Here is a 20,027-nt window from a genome sequence, read left to right as displayed (position 1 = left end):
TCATTATCATTTTATTCTTTTTCAGATCCACCAGGACCTCCATCCAACCCACGGATTACTGACACCACCAAAACTACAGCAACATTTAACTGGGGTAGACCCTTCTATGATGGTGGACTTGATGTGACAGGATACATTGTTGAACATAAAAAGGAAGGTGATGATGACTGGGTTCAAGACACAACTACTCCATTGAGAATAACAGAATTTGTAGTTTCAAATCTACAATCAGGAGGAAAATATCACTTCAGAGTCAGAGCACTGAATTCAGAAGGACTTGGTGAACCCTCTGAAGTTGAGCAAGTTGTTGAACTGGTGGATCGAGAGGAGGCTCCTGAATTTGAACTTGATGCAGAGTTGAGAAAAACACTTGTTGTTAAGTCAGGTGCTTCAATCCGCATATTTGTGCCAATCAAGGGCAGGCCAGCTCCAGAAGTAACATGGCATAAGGAAGATGTACCGCTTAAAGGCCGTGCTCACATTGACACTACTGAATCATACACTCTAGTAGTCATCCCTGAGTGTACAAGATATGATGCAGGGAAATATGTCCTAACATTGGAAAATGTTGCTGGAAAGAAGTCTGGATTTGTCAATGTTCGTGTTGTGGACACCCCAGGACCTCCAGTGAATCTGAAACCAAGTGAAATCACAAAGCATAGCATTACTTTACAATGGGAGATTCCAATCATTGATGGTGGTTCAAAGATTACAAATTATATCATTGAGAAGCGGGACGCAACACGAAAGGCTTACTCAGCAGTTACAGCAAACTGGCAGAAATGCTCGTACAAGATTCCAGACTTGGAAGAGGGCGCTGAATATTACTTTAGAGTTTCTGCTGAGAATGAAAGGGGCATCGGTGAACCAGCAGAGACACCTGAACCAATTAAAGCTTCTCAGGCTCCTTCTGCACCAGATAATCTGATTGTTTCAGATGTTTCCAAGGACACAGCAACTCTTGCATGGACTAAACCAAAATATGATGGTGGTAGTCGAATCACTGGCTATGTGATAGAGGCTCAACTGAAAGATTCTGATCAGTGGACACATGTGACAACAATAAAAGCTTTAGATTACACTGCAACAGAATTGGTGGAAAATGCAGAATATGTGTTCCGCATCTTTGCTGTAAACAGCTCAGGTAGGAGTGAACCTCGTGAAAGTCGACCAGCTGTAATCAAGGAGCAAACCACTGCTCCAGGATTTGACCTCAGAGGTATATATCAGAAAATGGTGGTAGCTAAAGCAGGTGATAATCTTAAAGTTGAGATCCCTGTTCTGGGACGTCCAAAACCACTTGTTTTATGGAAGAAAGAAGATCAGGAACTTAAACAGACACAGAGAATAAACGCTGAAGATACTGCAACTTCTACAATTCTCAACATTAATGAAATTAAGAGAAAAGACGGAGGACAGTATTCAGTGACAGGAAAGAACATCTTTGGAACTGTGACTGAAATCATTACTGTTCAAGTACATGATATTCCAGGACCTCCAACTGGACCAATAAAACTGGATGAGGTTTCTTGTGACTATGTGATAATATCATGGGAAGCTCCAGAAAATGATGGAGGAGTTCCTATTAATAACTACATTGTTGAAATGCGTGAGACAACTGGCACATCCTGGGTAGAACTGGCAGCAACTGTTATCCGCACAACATTTAAAGCAGCACGCCTTACAACTGGTATTGAATATCAATTCCGTGTAAAAGCTCAGAACAGATATGGTGTTGGACCCTACATAACATCAGAACCAGTGGTGGCTGCTTATCCATTTGATGTTCCAGGACAGCCTGGAATTCCACAAGTAGTTGCCTTCACCAAGGATTCAATGACAATCAGCTGGAATGAACCTTCTTCAGATGGAGGTAGCCCAATTTTAGGATACCACATTGAGAGGAAAGAGAAGAACAGCATTCTCTGGCAGAGGATCAGCAAAGCTCTAGTTGTTGGCAATATGTTTAAATCACCAGGTCTGATTGATGGTATTGCATATGAATTCCGTGTTATTGCAGAAAATCTGGCTGGTCTCAGCAAAGCAAGCAAGCCATCTGAGATGACATATGCACTTGATCCTGTAGACCCCCCAGGTCAACCAGTGGCACTTAACATAACTAGACATGAAGTTACTCTTCAGTGGTCAAAGCCAGAGGGCGATGGTGGTTTCTCAATAACTGGATATACAGTTGAAAAAAGAGAGCTGCCTAATGGTCGCTGGCTCAAAGCCAACTTCAGCAACATTCTTGAAACAAACTTTACTGTTAGTGGTCTCACAGAAGATGCTTCTTATGAATTCCGTGTATTAGCAAGGAACTCAGCTGGGGCTGTCAGCAAACCATCTAAACCTTCAGAGGTCATTGTCTGCAGAGATGACATTGAAGAGCCAAAAATTGATGCTGATGCAAGTTTCAGTAGTGCTGTGGTAGTGAAAGCAGGAGATGTCTTCAAGCTAGATGCACGTGTTACAGGTCGCCCAATTCCATCCTTGGTTTGGACTAAAGATGGCAAGGAGCTTGAGGACACTGGAAAACTAGAGATCAAAACATCAGATTTCTATACTTGTTTGATTAACAAAGATTCTTTACGTAGAGATGGCGGTGCATACGCTCTAACTGCTAGCAATCCGGGAGGATATGCCAAAATTGTCTTCAACGTTAAAGTTCTTGACAGACCTGGCCCACCTGAAGGACCACTGCATGTCACAGACATGACAACAGAGAAATGTATTCTGTCATGGCTGCCACCACTTCATGATGGAGGAGGAAAGATTGAATATTACATCATTCAGAGACGTGAAACAAGTAGACTTACATGGACAAATGTAGCCACGGATTTACAAGTAAACCGCTATAAGGTTACCAAATTGCTGAAAGGAAATGAATATATTTTCAGAGTCATGGCTGTGAACAAGTATGGAGTTGGAGAACCTCTTGAATCTGAGCCAGCTGTTGCCACTAACCCATATGTGCCTTCTGATCCTCCACAGGCACCAGAAGTAACTGCTATCACAAAACATTCAATGGTGGTGTGTTGGGGACATCCTGAACACAATGGTGGAAGTAGTATAAATACCTACATCATTGAGAGGAGAGATAAAACTGGTCTTCGTTGGGTAAAATGCAATAAAAGAACTGTTACTGATCTGCGCTTCAAAGTGTCAGGACTAACACCTGGACATGAGTATGAATACAGAATCCTAGCCGAAAATGCTGCTGGCTTAAGTGCACCAAGCCCTTCAAGTCCATTCTACAAAGCATGTGACACAATATTTCAACCTGGACCCCCTGGAAATCCTAGGGTTTTGGATACAAGTAAGTCATCCATTACTATTGCTTGGAATAAACCAGTTTATGATGGTGGCTCAGATATCACAGGTTATATTGTTGAAACATGCCTGCCAGAGGAAGATGAATGGACAATTGTCACTCCAAAGGCTGGGCTAACAGCAACATCATTCACCATAACCAACCTTATTGAAAACCAAGAATATAAGATCAATATTTCAGCTCTTAACTGTGAAGGTGTTGGAGAGCCAGCCTCTGTACCTGGTTCACCAAAAGCAGAAGACAGACTCCTTACACCTGAAATCGAGCTTGACTCAGACCTTCGCAAAGTAGTGAACATCAGAGCATGCAGTAACTTAAGATTATTTGTGCCAATTAAAGGAAGACCTGCACCAGAAGTGAGATGGTCAAGGGAGACAGGTGAACCCCTTGATAAAGCATCAATTGAAATTACATCATCTTTCACCACATTGGTTATCGAGAATGTAAACCGATTTGATGGTGGAAAATACATGCTAACAGTGGAAAACAGTTCAGGAACTAAAACGGCGTTTGTTAATGTCCGAGTTCTTGACACTCCTGATGCACCACAGAGCCTTACAATCAAAGAAATCACAAAAGATTCTGCTTCCCTCATCTGGGATCCTCCAGTCATTGATGGTGGATCAAGAATCAGGCATTATATTGTTGAAAAACGTGAATCTACACGAAAAGCATATTCCATCGTTAATACCTCCTGTCCCAAAACAAGTTGTAGAATTGGAGACTTACAAGAAGGAAGCATGTATTTCTTCAGAATTTTGGCTGAAAATGAGTATGGTGTTGGTCTTCCAGTAGAGACCACGGAAGCTATAAAAATCTCTGAGAGACCTCTTCCTCCTGGAAAAGTGACTCTAAAAGAAGTAACTGGCAACAGTGTAACACTTTCTTGGGAGAAGCCTGACCATGATGGAGGAAGCAGAATTACGGGTTATATTGTTGAAATGCAAGGGAAAAACAGTGAAAAATGGACGCAAGTAATGACTGTTAAAGTAACAGAGGCAGTTGTTGTTGGCCTAACACAAGGTGAAGAATACTCCTTCCGTATTTCAGCAACTAATGAAAAGGGAACCAGTGATCCACGTCCACTTAGTGTTCCTGTGGTTGCTATGGATGTTGTTATTGCTCCTGCCTTCAAACTTTTGTTTAGCACATTCAGTGTTCTGGCAGGTGATGATCTGAAAATTGATGTGCCTTATGTTGCTCAGCCCAAGGCAGCAGTTACCTGGCAAAAAGATGGTATTGCTCTGAAAGAGACAACAAGAGTAAATGCTGAAATAGCAGAGAGACACCTTTACCTTGTGATAAAAGAGGCAACACGGGATGATGTGGGCAAATATACTATTAAACTGACAAACTTAGCTGGTGAAGCTACAGCAGACATCAATGTTATTGTACTTGATAAACCTGGACCACCAACTGGCCCAATCAAAATAGAGGAGGTAACTGCAGACTGTGTTACATTGTCATGGCAGCCTCCAGAGTACGAGGGAGGCTGTAGCATTAATAACTATATTGTGGAAAAACGAGATACATCCACCACCAACTGGCAGATTGTATCTGCAACAGTGGCAAGAACAACAACTAAAGCTGCAAGATTGAAGACTGGCTGTGAATATCAATTTAGGATTGCTGCTGAAAATAGATATGGAAAGAGTTCAGTTCTTTTGTCTGAGCCTGTTGTTGCACAATATCCCTTTGAAGTTCCAAATCCACCAGGAACTCCAACTGTTCAATCTGCTACTAAAGAAAGCATGGTTATTGTGTGGAACAAACCCAGTAGTGATGGTGGAAGCAAGATTTTGGGATATCACATTGAGAGTAAGGAAAGAAACAGCTTGTTGTGGGTAAAGCAAAACAAAACACTCATTCCAGACACAAGATTCAAGATAGGTGGCCTTGAAGAAGGCATTGAATATGAATTTAGAGTTTATGCTGAGAATATAGTTGGTCTAAGCAAAGCCAGCAAAGTATCAGAAATCCAGGTGGCTAGAGATCCATGTGACCCTCCAGGCAAACCTGAAGCAGTGATTGTCACCAGAAGCTCTGTAACACTCAGGTGGACACCACCACAGTTTGATGGCGGCAGCAAGATTACAGGATATGTCATTGAGAAAAAAGAATTGCCTAATGGCCGCTGGATGAAAGCTTCTTTTACGAATATCATTGAGACCGAATTTGTTGTCAGTGGTTTGGTAGAGGAGCAGCAGTATGAATTTCGTGTCATTGCAAAAAATGCTGCAGGTGTGTCTAGTGTTCCATCAGACAGTACTGGTGCAATCACAGCCAAGGATGAAGTTGATCCACCCCAAATTGACTTGGATGCCAAATATTCTCAAACTATTGTTGTTAATGCTGGAGAATCATTCAAAGTAGATGCAAGAATACTTGGCAAACCTATTCCTTCAGTTCACTGGATAAAATCTGGCGAAGAACTTACAAATACTGCAAGACTTGAGATAAAGAATACTGACTTCACAACTACTCTTAGTGTGAAGGAGGCTATCCGTGTTGATGGAGGCCAGTATACCTTGCTATTAAAAAATGTTGGTGGAGAGAAATCAGTAGTTGTCAATGTCAAGGTTCTGGACAGACCTGGGCCTCCAGATGGCCCAATTTCAATCTATGGGGTTACCAGTGAAAAGTGCTGCATTGCCTGGAAAACTCCATTGCACGATGGAGGTGCGGAGGTGTCTCATTACATTGTGGAAAGAAGAGAGACCAGCCGCTTAGTTTGGACTGTTGTGGAATCTAAGGTACAAACCCTCAATCTTAAAATTACAAAACTCCTTCCTGGAAATGAGTATATTTTCAGAGTGATACCTGTAAATAAATATGGAATTGGTGAGCCTTTAGAATCTAATCCAGTGATTGCAGCAAATCCATTTGTCCCACCTGATGCACCAAGTAATGTTGAAGTGTCAAATATAACAAAGGATTCCATGGTTATCACATGGCAAAGACCCACTAATGATGGCGGCAATGCAATTACAGGATATATTGTTGAAAAGAGAGACAAAGAAGGTGTTAGGTGGGCAAGATGCAACAAACGTGTAGTGAGTGAACTACGCTTTAGAGTAACAGGACTTCTTGAAAACCGAAGTTATGAATTCCGTGTGTCTGCTGAGAATGCAGCTGGAGTTGGTAAACCAAGTCCACTCACAGTGTACTTCAAGGCAGTGGATCAAGTCTTCAAGCCTGGTCCACCAAACAACCCCAAGGTAATTGATGTCTCAAGAGCATCTATTGTCCTGCATTGGGGAAAGCCAATTTATGATGGTGGCTGTGAAATTCAGAGTTACATTGTTGAGGCATGTGAAGTCACTTCCGATGAATGGATGATGTGTACACCACCCTCTGGAATAACAGAGACAAGATTTGAAGTAAAAAAACTGCTTGAAAAGCATGAGTACAAATTCAGAATATGTGCCATAAATAAGGTTGGTGTGGGAGAAACTGCTGATATCCCAGGATCCATTATCATAGAGGATAAACTTGAGGCACCAGATATTGATCTTGATGCTGACCTGAGAAAGATGATTACTGTCAGGGCTGGAGGCTCTCTAAGATTGTTTGTTCCTATTCGTGGACGGCCAACTCCTGAAGTCAAGTGGGGAAAGGCTGAAGGTGAAATCAACGAGGCAGCTCAAATTGATATTACAAGCAGTTTCACTTCACTCATAATTGAAAATGTTAATAGATTTGACAGTGGAAAATACACTTTAACTCTGGAAAATGCCAGTGGAACAAAATCGGCATTTATAAGTGTCAGAGTATTAGATAATCCTGATGCACCTGCAAACTTCCGTGTGAAGGAAATAACAAAGAATTCAGTCACTCTTACCTGGGAGCCACCGTTGCTAGATGGTGGAGCTAAAATTAAAAATTACATTGTTGAAAAACGAGAGAGTACAAGAAAGGTATACTCTGCTGTTGCTACCTGCAACAAGATGACATGGAAAATTGAACCACTCCAAGAGGGAAGCAACTTTTTCTTCAGGGTTCTTGCTGAAAATGAACATGGTATTGGATTGCCTGCAGAGACTCTAGAACCAATAAAAATCTCAGAGGTGCCACAACCCCCTGGTAAAGTTTCTGTAGTGGATGTTACAAGGAAGAGTGTTTCCCTCAAATGGGAAAAAACAGAGCATGATGGAGGCAGCAGAATTACTTATTACGAAGTTGAAATGCAAGCAAAGGATCAAGATAAATGGTCTCTTTGTGCTCAAGTAAAATCCCTCGACACTGTTGTAACTAATTTAGTCCAAGGTGGGGAGTACAATTTCAGAGTCATTGCCGTCAATGACAAAGGAAAGAGTGATCCCAGACTCTTGGCAAACCCTGTTGTTGCAAAGGACCTTGCTATTCAGCCCACAGTAAGAACAAAACTTAGCACCTACAATGTACAGGTTGGGCAAGATTTGAAAATTGAAGCACGAATTTCTGGTCATCCAAAACCAACTATTACATGGACCAAAGATGGTTCAGCTCTGAAACAGACCACAAGAGTAAATGTTGCTGACACTGCACATCATACCACTCTTACCATCAAAGATGCAACAAGAGAAGATGGTGGTATGTATAACATTGTTGTGGCTAATGTACTTGGACAAGCAGAAGCCACTGTTGAAATAATTATACTTGAAAAGCCTGGCCCACCAACTGGCCCAGTCAGGATTGATGAAGTGAGTGCAGAGAGCATTACATTATCTTGGGACCCACCAACATACACTGGAGGCTGCCAGATTTCAAATTATGTTGTCCAAAAGAGAGACACCACCACCACTAACTGGGTAGTTGTTTCTGCCACAGTAGCAAGAACCACACTTAAAGTTAGTAATTTAAAAACTGGAGCTGAATACCAGTTTAGAATTTTTGCTGAGAATAGGTATGGTAAAAGCTATGGCATTGACTCAGATCCGGTTCTCGCCCAGTATCCTTTCAAGGAGCCTGGGCCTCCAGGAACTCCATTTGTGTCTGCATTCACAAAAGAATCTATGGTTGTTGAATGGCACAAGCCAGTCTCAGATGGTGGAAGTGCTATTCTAGGATATCATCTAGAGAGAAAAGAGAAAAATAGCATTCTTTGGACAAAGATCAATAAAATACTCATTCAAGACACCAGATTTAAAACATCTCCATTGGAAGAGGGCATTGAATATGAATTCAGAGTCTATGCTGAAAACATAGTTGGAATTGGAATGTGCAGCAAAATTTCTGAGGGTTGTGTGGCACGTGACCCATGTGACCCACCAGGCACCCCTGTGCCAGTGATTGTGACAAGACACTCAGTGAAACTTAGATGGACACCACCGGAATATGATGGAGGCAGCCTTGTCACTGGATATGTTGTGGAGAAACGAGACCTGCCAGAGGGTCGTTGGATGAAAGTTAGTTTTGCAAATATTCTTGAAACTGAATTTACAGTCACAGGCCTGATAGAAGACTGCAAATATGATTTCAGAGTTATTGCCAGAAATGGAGCTGGATCAGTTAGTAGACCCTCTATGAGCACAGGCTCAATTACAGCTAAGGATGAAGTTGAACCACCAACCTATGAGGTTGCCTCAGAGTATAGCCAAATTTTGACCGTGAATGCCGGAGACACATTTACCCTGGAAGCATCCATACTAGGAAAGCCAGTTCCAACAATGCAGTGGTTTAAGGGTGATGTAGAAGTTGAAAATTCAGCAAGAGCTGAAATCAAGAACACTGACTTCAAAGCAATTATTGTTGTCAAAGATGCCATTCGAATTGATGGAGGACAGTACACATTGCACCTCACTAATGTGGCTGGAACAAAGTCTGTTTCCTTCAGTGTAAGAGTCCTTGATAGACCTGGACCCCCTGAAGGTCCTTTTTCTGTCTCTGGTGTAACATGTGAGAAGTGCTCATTGTCATGGCTGCCTCCAAAACATGATGGTGGCAGTAGCATTTCTCATTATATCATACAGAAAAGAGAAACAAGTCGCCTTGCTTGGACTGTAGTTTCAGGTGATTGTGGAGCAACCATGTTTAAAGTTACTAAACTTTTAAAAGGAAATGAATACATATTCCGTGTCATGGCTGTCAACAAGTATGGAGTTGGTGAACCACTTGAATCTGCACCAGTGAATATGAGAAATCCTTTTGTTCCATCTGGGCCACCTAAAGAACTAGAAGTAACAAATATTTCAAGGGATTCTATGACAGTATGCTGGACTCGTCCTGAGACTGATGGTGGAAGTGAAATTGTTGGTTATATTGTAGAGAAGAGAGACAGAGCTGGAGTGCGGTGGACAAAATGTAACAAACGCAGAGTCACAGACTTACGTTTCAGAGTCACAGGCTTGACAGAGGATCATGAATATGAATTTAGGTTATCTGCAGAAAATGCTGCTGGAGTTGGACAGCCAAGTCCACCAACTGTTTATTACAAAGCCTGTGATCCAACATTTAAGCCTGGCCCACCAACTAATGCACACCTTGTTGACACTACAAAGAATTCAGTCACAATTGCATGGAGTAGACCAATATATGATGGTGGTTTAGACATCCAAGGCTATGTTGTTGAGATATGTAAAGCTGATGAAGAAGAATGGACCACATGTACTCCACCCTCTGGATTAAATTATACTAAATTTACAATAACTAAACTTACCGAACACCAAGAATACAAAGTTCACATATGTGCTTTTAATAAACTGGGTGTTGGTGAGCCAGTGTCTATCCAAGGAACTGTCAAACCAGTGGATAAGATGGATGGCCCTGAAATTGAGCTTGACTCGGAGTTGAGGAAAGGAATTGTTGTGCATGCTGGAGGGTCTATGAGAATCAACATACCATTCAAAGGACGCCCCATTCCTGAAATAAACTGGACCAAGGATGAGGGAGATTTACCAGATAAAGCCCAAATAGAAAAAGGACCAGATTACACTCAGTTATCAATTGATATATGTGACAGAAATGATGCTGGTAAATATACTCTGACTTTGGAAAATAATGCTGGCACTAAATCAGCCTTTGTGTCAGTAAAAGTACTCGATACACCAGGTGCTCCACAGAACCTTGTTGTGAAAGATGTAACAAGAAACTACACCACCCTCGTTTGGGAACCTCCACTTATAGATGGTGGTTCAAAAATCAAAAATTATATAATTGACAAGAGAGAATCGAATAGACAAGGATTTGTAAACATTACTACCAAGTGCTCCAAGACCAGCTTCCGTGTTGGTGATTTGACAGAAGGTGGTGTTTATTACTTCAGAGTCATGGCAGAAAATGAATTTGGAATTGGTCTTCCTGTAGAAACAGAAGAATCTGTGAAGACAGCAGATCCTCCTTTATCTGTCGGCAAGGTAACTTTGACTGATGTGACAAAAACCACAGCATCACTTTCATGGGATAAACCAGATCATGATGGTGGTAGTAGAATCTTGGGTTATTATATTGAAATGCAGCCAAAAGGATCAGAGGAATGGACAATTGCTACAGTCACCAAAACAGGTGAAGGTACAGTGACAGGACTTAGTTCAGGACAAGAGTACCTCTTCAGAGTTTTAGCTTACAATGAGAAAGGAAAAAGTGATCCAAGGCCATTGACTGCTCCTGTCGTAGCCAAAGATGTTACTATTGAACCAAGCTTCAAACTACTTTTCAACACATACAGCGTTCAAACTGGTGAAGATCTCAAAGTGGAAATACCATTTAAAGGGCGTCCAACTCCAAAGATTGCATGGATGAAAGATGGACAAGCACTGAAAGAGACGACCAGATTAAATGTCTCAAGCACTGTAACTTCAACAGTTCTTAAAATTAAAGATGCAAATAGAGAGAACTCTGGCAAGTACACAGTTACAGCTACAAATAATATAGGTACGGTCACAGAAGAGGTTGGCATAATCATTCTTGACAAACCAGGCCCACCAGTTGGACCGGTTAAAATTGATGAAGTAAGTGCCATCTATGCTACCATCTCCTGGGAGCCACCAGTATACACAGGAGGTTGTCAGATAAATAACTACATAGTGGAAAAACGTGATACAACCACTACTAACTGGCAGATTGTTTCAGCAACCATTGCTCGTACCACAATAAAAGTCACAAAGCTGAAGACTGGTTCTGAATATCAGTTTAGAGTGTTTGCTGAGAACAGATATGGAAAGAGCACACCGTTAGATTCAGCACCAGTTGTGGTCAGTTATCCTTTTACTGAGCCTGCAGCTCCTGGTGCACCATTTGTTTCATCAGTGACAAAAGACCACATGACAATTGAATGGAAACCCCCCAGCAATAATGGAGGTAGCCCAATTATTGGGTATCACCTTGAGCGTAAAGAAAAGAACAGCATCTTATGGACCAAACTTAACAAGCTTCTTATCACTGACACTCGATTCAAAACAAATGGTCTGGAGGAGGGAATTGAATATGAATATAAAGTGTTTGCTGAAAATATGGCAGGAATCAGTCCATCAAGCAAAGTCTCAGAAAGTGTTGTTGCACGTGATCCCTGTGATCCCCCTGGAACTCCTGAAGCCATTGTTATCACAAGAAACCTAGTAACTCTTCAGTGGGCAAAACCACAGTATGATGGTGGCAGTGCTATTACAGGATACATTATTGAAAGGAAGAAGCTGCCTGACGGTCGTTGGATGAAGGCCAGCTTTACAAATATTATACACAAACAATTTACAATAACTGGATTGGAAGAAGAACAAAGATATGAATTTAGAGTAATTGCCAAAAATGCAGCTGGTAATTTAAGTGTACCCTCTGAAAGCACTGGATCAATTACTGCTCAGGATGAGATTGAAGCTCCATCTGTCTCCATGGATTCAAAATTTAAAGATGTTATCACTGTAAAGGCTGGTGAGTCCTTTACTATTGATGCAGACATTGCTGGAAAACCTCTTCCTGATATTATGTGGCTTAAGGATGGAAAAGAAATTGACAGTGCTACACCCAGAATGGAGATTAAATCCACCATCACACAAACAGTTTTGACTGTTAAGGACTGCATTAGAGTAGATGGTGGTCATTTCCTCTTAAGTCTCAGTAATGTTGGTGGAACCAAACAGGTACCCATTAGTGTCAAAGTTCTTGATAGACCTGGGCCACCTGATGGCCCTCTGAATGTAACTGGTGTCACAGCAGAAAAATGCTATTTGCACTGGAGCCACCCATCACACGATGGTGGAGCTGGAATTTCTCATTATATTATTGAAAAGAGAGAAACTAGCAGACTGTCATGGACAGTAGTGGAACCTAAAATTCAAGCAATTAGTTACAAAGTCACTAAACTCCTACCTGGTAATGAGTATATATTCAGAGTCATGGCAGTGAACAAGTATGGTATTGGTGAACCACTTGAATCTGAACCTGTCCTTGCAAAAAATCCTTTCAACAAACCTGGACCACCTTCAACTCCAGAAGCAAGTGCAGTCACCAGAGACTCAATAGTCCTTACATGGGAACGGCCAGAGGACGATGGCGGATCACAAATTGATGGTTATGTTCTTGAGAAACGTGATAAAGAGGGTATAAGATGGACAAAGTGTAACAAGAAAAGACTGAATGACTTGAGATTCAGAGCCACTGGGCTTACAGAGGGACACTTCTATGAATTCAGAGTATCTGCTGAAAATGCTGCTGGTGTGGGCACACCAAGTGAACCATCTCAATATTACAAAGCTTGTGATGCAACTTATCCTCCTGGTCCTCCTAATAATCCTAAAATAACAGATCACTCAAGCACAACTGTTTCCTTGGCATGGAGTAGACCAATTTATGATGGTGGAGCACTGGTCTCAGGATACATTGTTGAGGCAAAGGAAGTTAGTGAAGATGAATGGACAGTATGCACTCCACCAACCGGTGTGCAAACAACTCGCTTCACCGTCAAAACATTAAAGGAAAATGCAGAATACAACTTCCGTATTTGTGCACTTAATATTGAGGGGGCTGGAGAGCATGTTGATGTTCCAGGATCTGTAATTGCTGCTGAAAAACTTGAAGCTCCTGAGATAGAACTTGATGCAGATCTTAGGAAATGTGTGACTGTGCGTGCCAGTGCAACACTTCGGTTATTTGTCACCATAAGGGGAAGGCCCGAGCCAGAGGTTAAGTGGACAAAGGCAGATGGTACCTTACCAGAGCGGGCTCAAATTGAAGTAACAGGCTCTTACACTGTGCTTGTTATTGACAATGTTAACCGATTTGATACTGGAAAATATGTTGTGACCCTTGAAAATAATAGTGGCACAAAATCTTCATTTATTAATGTAAAGGTCCTTGACTCTCCAAGTGCTCCAGTGAATTTTGAAATTAAGGATGTAAAGAGAGATTCTGTCCAGCTACAGTGGGAACCTCCACAAATTGATGGTGGAGCCAGGATCACCCATTACATTGTGGAAAAGCGTGAATCTAAAAGGCTGGCATTCACAACTGTGACAAACAGCTGTGTCAGAAATTCATTCAAGGTTGATGATCTCCAAGAAGGAGGTCTTTACCACTTCCGTGTTTTGGCTGTGAATGAACTTGGTGTTGGTTTGCCTGCAGAGACCATAGAGGCTGTCAAAGTTTCCCAAGCACCCTTACCACCTGGTAAAATTACAGTTGTTGATGTAACTCGCCACACTGTTACTCTAGCATGGGAAAAGCCAGATCATGATGGTGGCAGCAAAATCACAGGCTACACAGTGGAAATGATGACTAAGGGATCAGATAAATGGACTGTATGTGCTACAGTAAAGGCACTGGAAACCACAATTGAAGGACTTACAACAGGAGAGGAATACAGTTTCAGAATTGCAGCAGTTAATGACAAAGGAAAGAGTGATCCTAAACCCCTGGGAGCATCTGTTGTGGCACGAGATATTACTATTGAACCCATTATTGATTTGCTGTTTAATACCTACAGTGTGAAGGCTGGAGATGATCTCAAAATAGATGTTCCATTCAGAGGCAGACCTCTTCCAGAGGTTACATGGAAAAAGGATGGTCACTCATTGAAGCAAACAACCAGAGTTAATGTTTTGACATCAAAGACATCATCAAAGATTGTCATCAAGGATTCAACAAGAGAGGATGCTGGAAAATATGAAATTATTTTAACCAGTTCGATTGGCATTAAATCAGCAGAAATATCTGTTATTGTTCTTGATAAACCAGGTCCACCAGGTGCAATCAAGGTAGAGGAAATAAGTGCTGATTTTATTTCACTATCATGGGACCCTCCAATTTATGATGGTGGTTGTCAAATTAATAATTATGTAGTCGAGAAGAGAGATATGACCACTACAGCATGGCAAATTGTTTCAGCAACAGTTGCTAGAACATCAATCAAAGTAACTCGTTTGACACAAGGAACAGAATATCAGTTCCGTGTTGCTGCAGAGAATCGTTATGGAAAAAGCCATGCAATTGACTCTGCCCCAGTAGTTGCACAGTACCCCTTCTCACCTCCAGGCCCTCCAACCAGTCTTCACATTGCTCAAGCCACTAAATCAGGAATGCTAGTTACCTGGAACAGACCAGCAAGTGATGGTGGCAGTCCCGTCTTTGGATATCACTTGGAATGCAAAGATCAGAGCAGCATTCTCTGGGCAAAGATGAACAGAGGGCCTATTACAGAAACTCAGTTCAAGGTAACTGGTTTGGAAGAAGGTCTCTTGTATCAGTATAGAGTATATGCTGAGAATATAGCTGGCATTGGACCTTGCACAAAGGCATGTGATCCTGTTTCTGCCCGAGATCCATGTGCACCTCCAGGTCAGCCAGTAGTTATGAACATCACAAGAACATCTGTTTCTCTCTCCTGGGCAATACCTGAGTTTGATGGTGGAGCTAAGGTGACTGGCTACATTGTTGAACGCAGGGAACTTCCAGATGGACGATGGTTAAAGTGTAATTTCACCAATCTTCAAGAAACATTCTTTGACGTGACTGGTCTGATTGAAGATCAGAGATATGATTTCCATATAATTGCTAAGAATGCAGCTGGCTTACTCAGTGAACCATCAGAGGGTACAGGACCTGTGACTGTAAAAGATGATGTTGATCCACCACGCATCACAATTGAGGACAAGCTAAGACAACTGGTTGTAGTGAAAGCTGGAGACATACTTAGAATTGATGCTGAAATATCAGGACGTCCAATTCCTGTGATTTCATGGGCAAAGGATGGGAAAGAAATTGAAGCCAAGGCCCGATTTGAGATTTCTTCAACACTCACTAGTACAACAATAATTGTGAGAGATGCCATTAGACGAGACTCTGGACAGTATGTTCTAACATTGCAAAATGTTGCAGGCACCAGATCTTTGGCAGTAAACTGTAAGGTCCTGGACAGGCCTGGCCCATCAGCTGGACCGTTGGAAGTAACTGGTCTGACTGCAGAGAAATGTACATTGAACTGGGGACCACCTCAAGAAAATGGAGGTGCTGAAATTCAGCACTACATAGTTGAGAAACGTGAAACAAGCCGGCTTGCCTGGACTCTGGTCTATGCAGATATGAAAGCCACAACATGTAAAGCAACAAAACTGCTCAAAGGCAATGAGTATATATTTAGAGTTCGGGGAGTTAATAAGTATGGAACCGGTGAAGCTCTGGAGAGTGATCCTGTTAAGGCAATGGATCCATTTACAATCCCTGCTGCACCTACAAATGTTGAAGTCAGCAGTGTTACAAGTGAAGCAATGACAATTTGCTGGGAAAGACCTGTCTCTGATGGAGGCAGTAGTATTTCTGGCTATGTAATTGAGAAACGTGAGAAATCTGGTCTCCGCTGGGTACGTGTCAACAAAAAGCCTGTTTATGACTTAAGAGTAAAAGCTTCCAATCTCCGTGAAGGATGTGAGTATGAATACAGAGTATTTGCAGAGAATGCTGCTGGTTTGAGTGCACCAAGTGTGCCTTGCCCACTGATAAAGGCAGAGGATCCATTGTTCCTACCATCACCTCCAGCTAAACCTAAAATAATTGATTCTTCTAAAACATCAATAACTTTGTCTTGGAACAAGCCATTATTTGATGGTGGCTCTCCAGTTACAGGATATATGGTGGAATATAGGAAAACCAATGATGATGACTGGACACTTGGTGTCAGTAACACTAAGAGCACAGAGTTCACTGTGGTGGGACTCACTTCAGGAGCAGAGTATGTCTTTGTAGTCAGATCACTTAACAAGATTGGTCAAAGTGAGCCAAGTCCTGAAACTGATCCTCAGATAGCAAAAGACAGAGAAGATGAGCCAGTTTTCCTAATCAGTAATGAAATGAGGAAGACACTGATTGTCAAAGATGGCAGCTCATTTACACTTAGAGTCCCATTCAAGGGAAAGCCTGTACCACATGTAATGTGGAACAAACCAGATGTTGATCTGAGAGTGAGGGCTGCTATTGATACAACCGATAACTGCACATCTATCACAATTGAGCAAGCTACAAGAGATGACTCAGGGAAATACACTGTAACCCTCCAAAATGTTGCTGGAACTTCTACACTGACATTGAGTGTAAAGGTCCTAGATTCTCCAGGCCCACCAGCCCACATTGAAATAAAGGAAGTCACCAAGAGCTCTGCAACTATTACATGGGATACTCCTGAGAATGAGGGTGGTGCTCCAGTCAAGAACTACCTTGTTGATCTTCGTGAGGCAACTAAAATGGGCTGGACCAGAATTACAGACAGTTGTCCCAGGTTGACTTTTAAAGTGAATGATCTTCAAGAAGGGGGTGTTTATTATTTCAGAGTTACCGGTGAAAATGAGTATGGTATAGGAGTCCCACTTGAGACCAAAGAAGGAACAAAGATTACAGGTAAAATAAAATTATTTTGTTGTATATTTTCTGTAGCACATTTATTTGATTAATTCAAATCTTTGATACATATTTTTTGCTTATGTGATACTTTTAATTTTTAGAAAAACCAAGTCCACCACCCAAGCTTGGAGTCACTGATGTCACAAAAGACAGTGTCTCACTAGCATGGCTTAAACCAGAACATGACGGAGGTAGCAGAATTACAAATTACCTGGTTGAGGCTCTTGAAAAAGGACAACAAAAATGGATAAAGTGTGGTTCCACCAAATCAACTCACTTTGTTGTCTATGGATTGAGAGAAAATGCTGAATACTACTTCAGAGTTCGGGCTGAAAACCATGCTGGACTTAGCGACCCCAAGGACATGGTTTTACCTGTGCTTGTAAAAGATCAGCTGGGCAAGTTATTTATTAATGATGTTTTATTTTTAAACATACACAATGTTTGATTGATTAGTTTTACATGATGTTAAATTATTATATATTCTTGTTGCTTTCTTTAATCAACAGAGGCACCTGAAATTAACATGAAGGACTTCCAACACAACACTGCCTATGTTAAGGCAGGTTCAAATCTCAAGATTGAGATCCCCCTCACTGGTAAACCACTACCAAAAGTATCCCTATCTAAGGATGGACAGGTTCTAAAGTCAACCATGAGATTCAACTCTGATGTGACAACTGACTCCCTTATAATTTCTTTGCGTGAGAGTGTTGCTTCAGACGCAGGCAGATATGATATCATGGCCTCCAACTCCAGTGGAACCACAAAGTCTTTTGTGAATATTGTGGTCCTTGACAGACCAAGCCCACCAGTTGGTCCTGTTGAAATGTGTGATGTCACAGAAGACAGTGTCAGTCTAAAATGGTTGCCTCCTGCTTATGATGGTGGTAGCCCAATCACCAACTACATTGTTTTCAAACGTGAGACCACTACTGCAAACTGGATAGAAGTCTCATCTGCTGTTGCACGGTGCACAATCAAGATCATGAAGCTGATTAATGGAGTTGAGTACCAGTTTAGAATCAGGGCTGAGAATCGTTTTGGCATCAGTGACCACATTGATTCACCAACTGTTACAGTCAGTCTTCCATACAGTGAGTAAAATTAATCTCTACAGCATAAGCTACAAATTGGTAAATACAAATCTATCTATGCGCATTTATGAAAACCTATTCTATTTAATTTCAGCACTCCCTGTGGCACCTTCACAACCATGGGTATCAGCTGTAACAAAGGAAAGTATTACTGTTAACTGGAAGGAGCCATCTTCAGATGGTGGAAGCCATGTCTTTGGATATCACCTTCAGATGAAAGACAGAAACAGCATTCTTTGGCAGAAAGTTAACACAACTGTTATCCGTGCTACACACTTCAAAGTATCAAACGTGAATGCTGGTCTGATCTATGAGTTCAAGGCTGCAGCTGAAAATGCTGCTGGCATTGGTCCAGTTAGCAAGCCCTCAGATCCTGTGCTTGCAATTGATGCTTGTGGTAAGCATTTAGTTTTCTGTAAATTGATCGTTACATGTGCTTAATCCATTAGTATTGATAATTGTAGTTTTCTTTTTGTTTAATCCAATGGAAACATTAACATTAATTGCCGCTGTTTTTTCCCCACAGAACCTCCAAACAACCTTAGAGTGACTGATATCACAAAGAGTTCCATTAGCCTTTCCTGGGAGAAACCCTCATATGATGGAGGAAGTAAAATGACTGGATATTTGATTGAAAGGAAAGATGGTCCAAAAGGCAGATGGTCAAAAGCTAATTTGACAAATGTTACTGACACAAAGTTTACTGTATCAGGCTTGACTCAGAATGAATCTTATGAATTCAGGGTCATGGCTAAGAATGCAGTTGGCTCCATTAGTAACCCATCAGCAACTGTTGGACCAGTCACATGTGTGGATACATATGGTGCCCCTGAGATTGAACTTCCTCCAGAATATCTTGATGTTGTGAAATATAAAGCAGGTGCTACAGTTCAGCTTAAAATTGGTATTATTGCTAAACCTCAACCAACAATTGAATGGTACAAGGATGGAAAAGAGCTTGAGTCTGGAGCTCAGATTTCCATTTCCAACGCCACTGTGTCTGCATGCATCTCAATCAGGGAAGCCAGCCGTTTGAATAGTGGAACATATGAACTCAAGATCAAGAACTCTTTAGGCTCAGCATATGCTGCTGTCAGAGTACTTGTCCAAGGTATGTTGCAAAGTTTATTACTGAATACCTCATCCACATCATGTAATCATTGCTTTAATGTGTTCATTGCTTCTGCTTAAATTAATATGTGATGTTAACTAACTGCATGATTTTGATAAGAATTGTACATTTCTGCCACATGGACACAGTCACCTCTGATAACGGATCACTCTTAATTGTAGAAAAATAATTTTTTTGTAAAGCTTGTTTGAAACAATATGTATCATGAAAACAGCTATACAAATATATGTGTGATGCATTAATTAGCCCTAATTTGAACAATTTTGGTTGAATGTTTGCTCACTTTCATTAGACAAGCCAGGACCCCCTGATGGAGAGATACAGTTCAAGAAAGTCACAGCAGATACTATGACTATCATGTGGGATCCTCCAGCTGATGAAGGTGGAGCAATGGTTACCCACTACATTGTGGAGAAACGTGAAACAAGCAGAATTTTGTGGTCCATTATCTCAGAAAAACTAGAAGACTGCATTGTCACAGTCCCAAGGCTAATTAAGGGCAATGAATACATATTCCGTGTTCGTGGTGTAAACAAATATGGAGTTGGAGATCCTCTGGAATCTAGACCAGTAATTGCAGAGAATTCCTTTGGTAAGGAGAATTTTTAGTAATAAAAATGTTTTTTTTATTATTATTATTATTATTATTATTATTATTAAATATGTT

The 20,027-nt window shown here is 41.3% G+C and overlaps 1 protein-coding gene across 1 annotated transcript in view; it reads left to right on the top strand.

Annotated features, from left to right (window-relative positions):
- The window catches only part of ttn.2 (titin, tandem duplicate 2), a 163,180-nt gene that overhangs the window by 121,023 nt on the left and 22,130 nt on the right, over positions 1 to 20,027 (top strand). Inside the window, exons 161-166 of the mRNA XM_016520236.1 lie at positions 26 to 17,128; positions 17,233 to 17,529; positions 17,641 to 18,228; positions 18,323 to 18,625; positions 18,755 to 19,339; positions 19,653 to 19,952. Coding sequence (XP_016375722.1) covers positions 26 to 17,128; positions 17,233 to 17,529; positions 17,641 to 18,228; positions 18,323 to 18,625; positions 18,755 to 19,339; positions 19,653 to 19,952 — 19,176 coding nt within the window. The remainder of the gene's footprint in view (positions 1 to 25; positions 17,129 to 17,232; positions 17,530 to 17,640; positions 18,229 to 18,322; positions 18,626 to 18,754; positions 19,340 to 19,652; positions 19,953 to 20,027) is intronic.

The sequence above is a fragment of the Sinocyclocheilus rhinocerous genome, unplaced genomic scaffold (assembly GCF_001515625.1).
Source record: "Sinocyclocheilus rhinocerous isolate Xijiao unplaced genomic scaffold, SAMN03320098_v1.1 scaffold449, whole genome shotgun sequence".
In the NCBI taxonomy this organism is placed as follows: domain Eukaryota; kingdom Metazoa; phylum Chordata; class Actinopteri; order Cypriniformes; family Cyprinidae; genus Sinocyclocheilus; species Sinocyclocheilus rhinocerous.
Note: the sequence above shows the minus strand (reverse complement) of the source record. Positions and strands in the feature narration are given on the sequence as shown.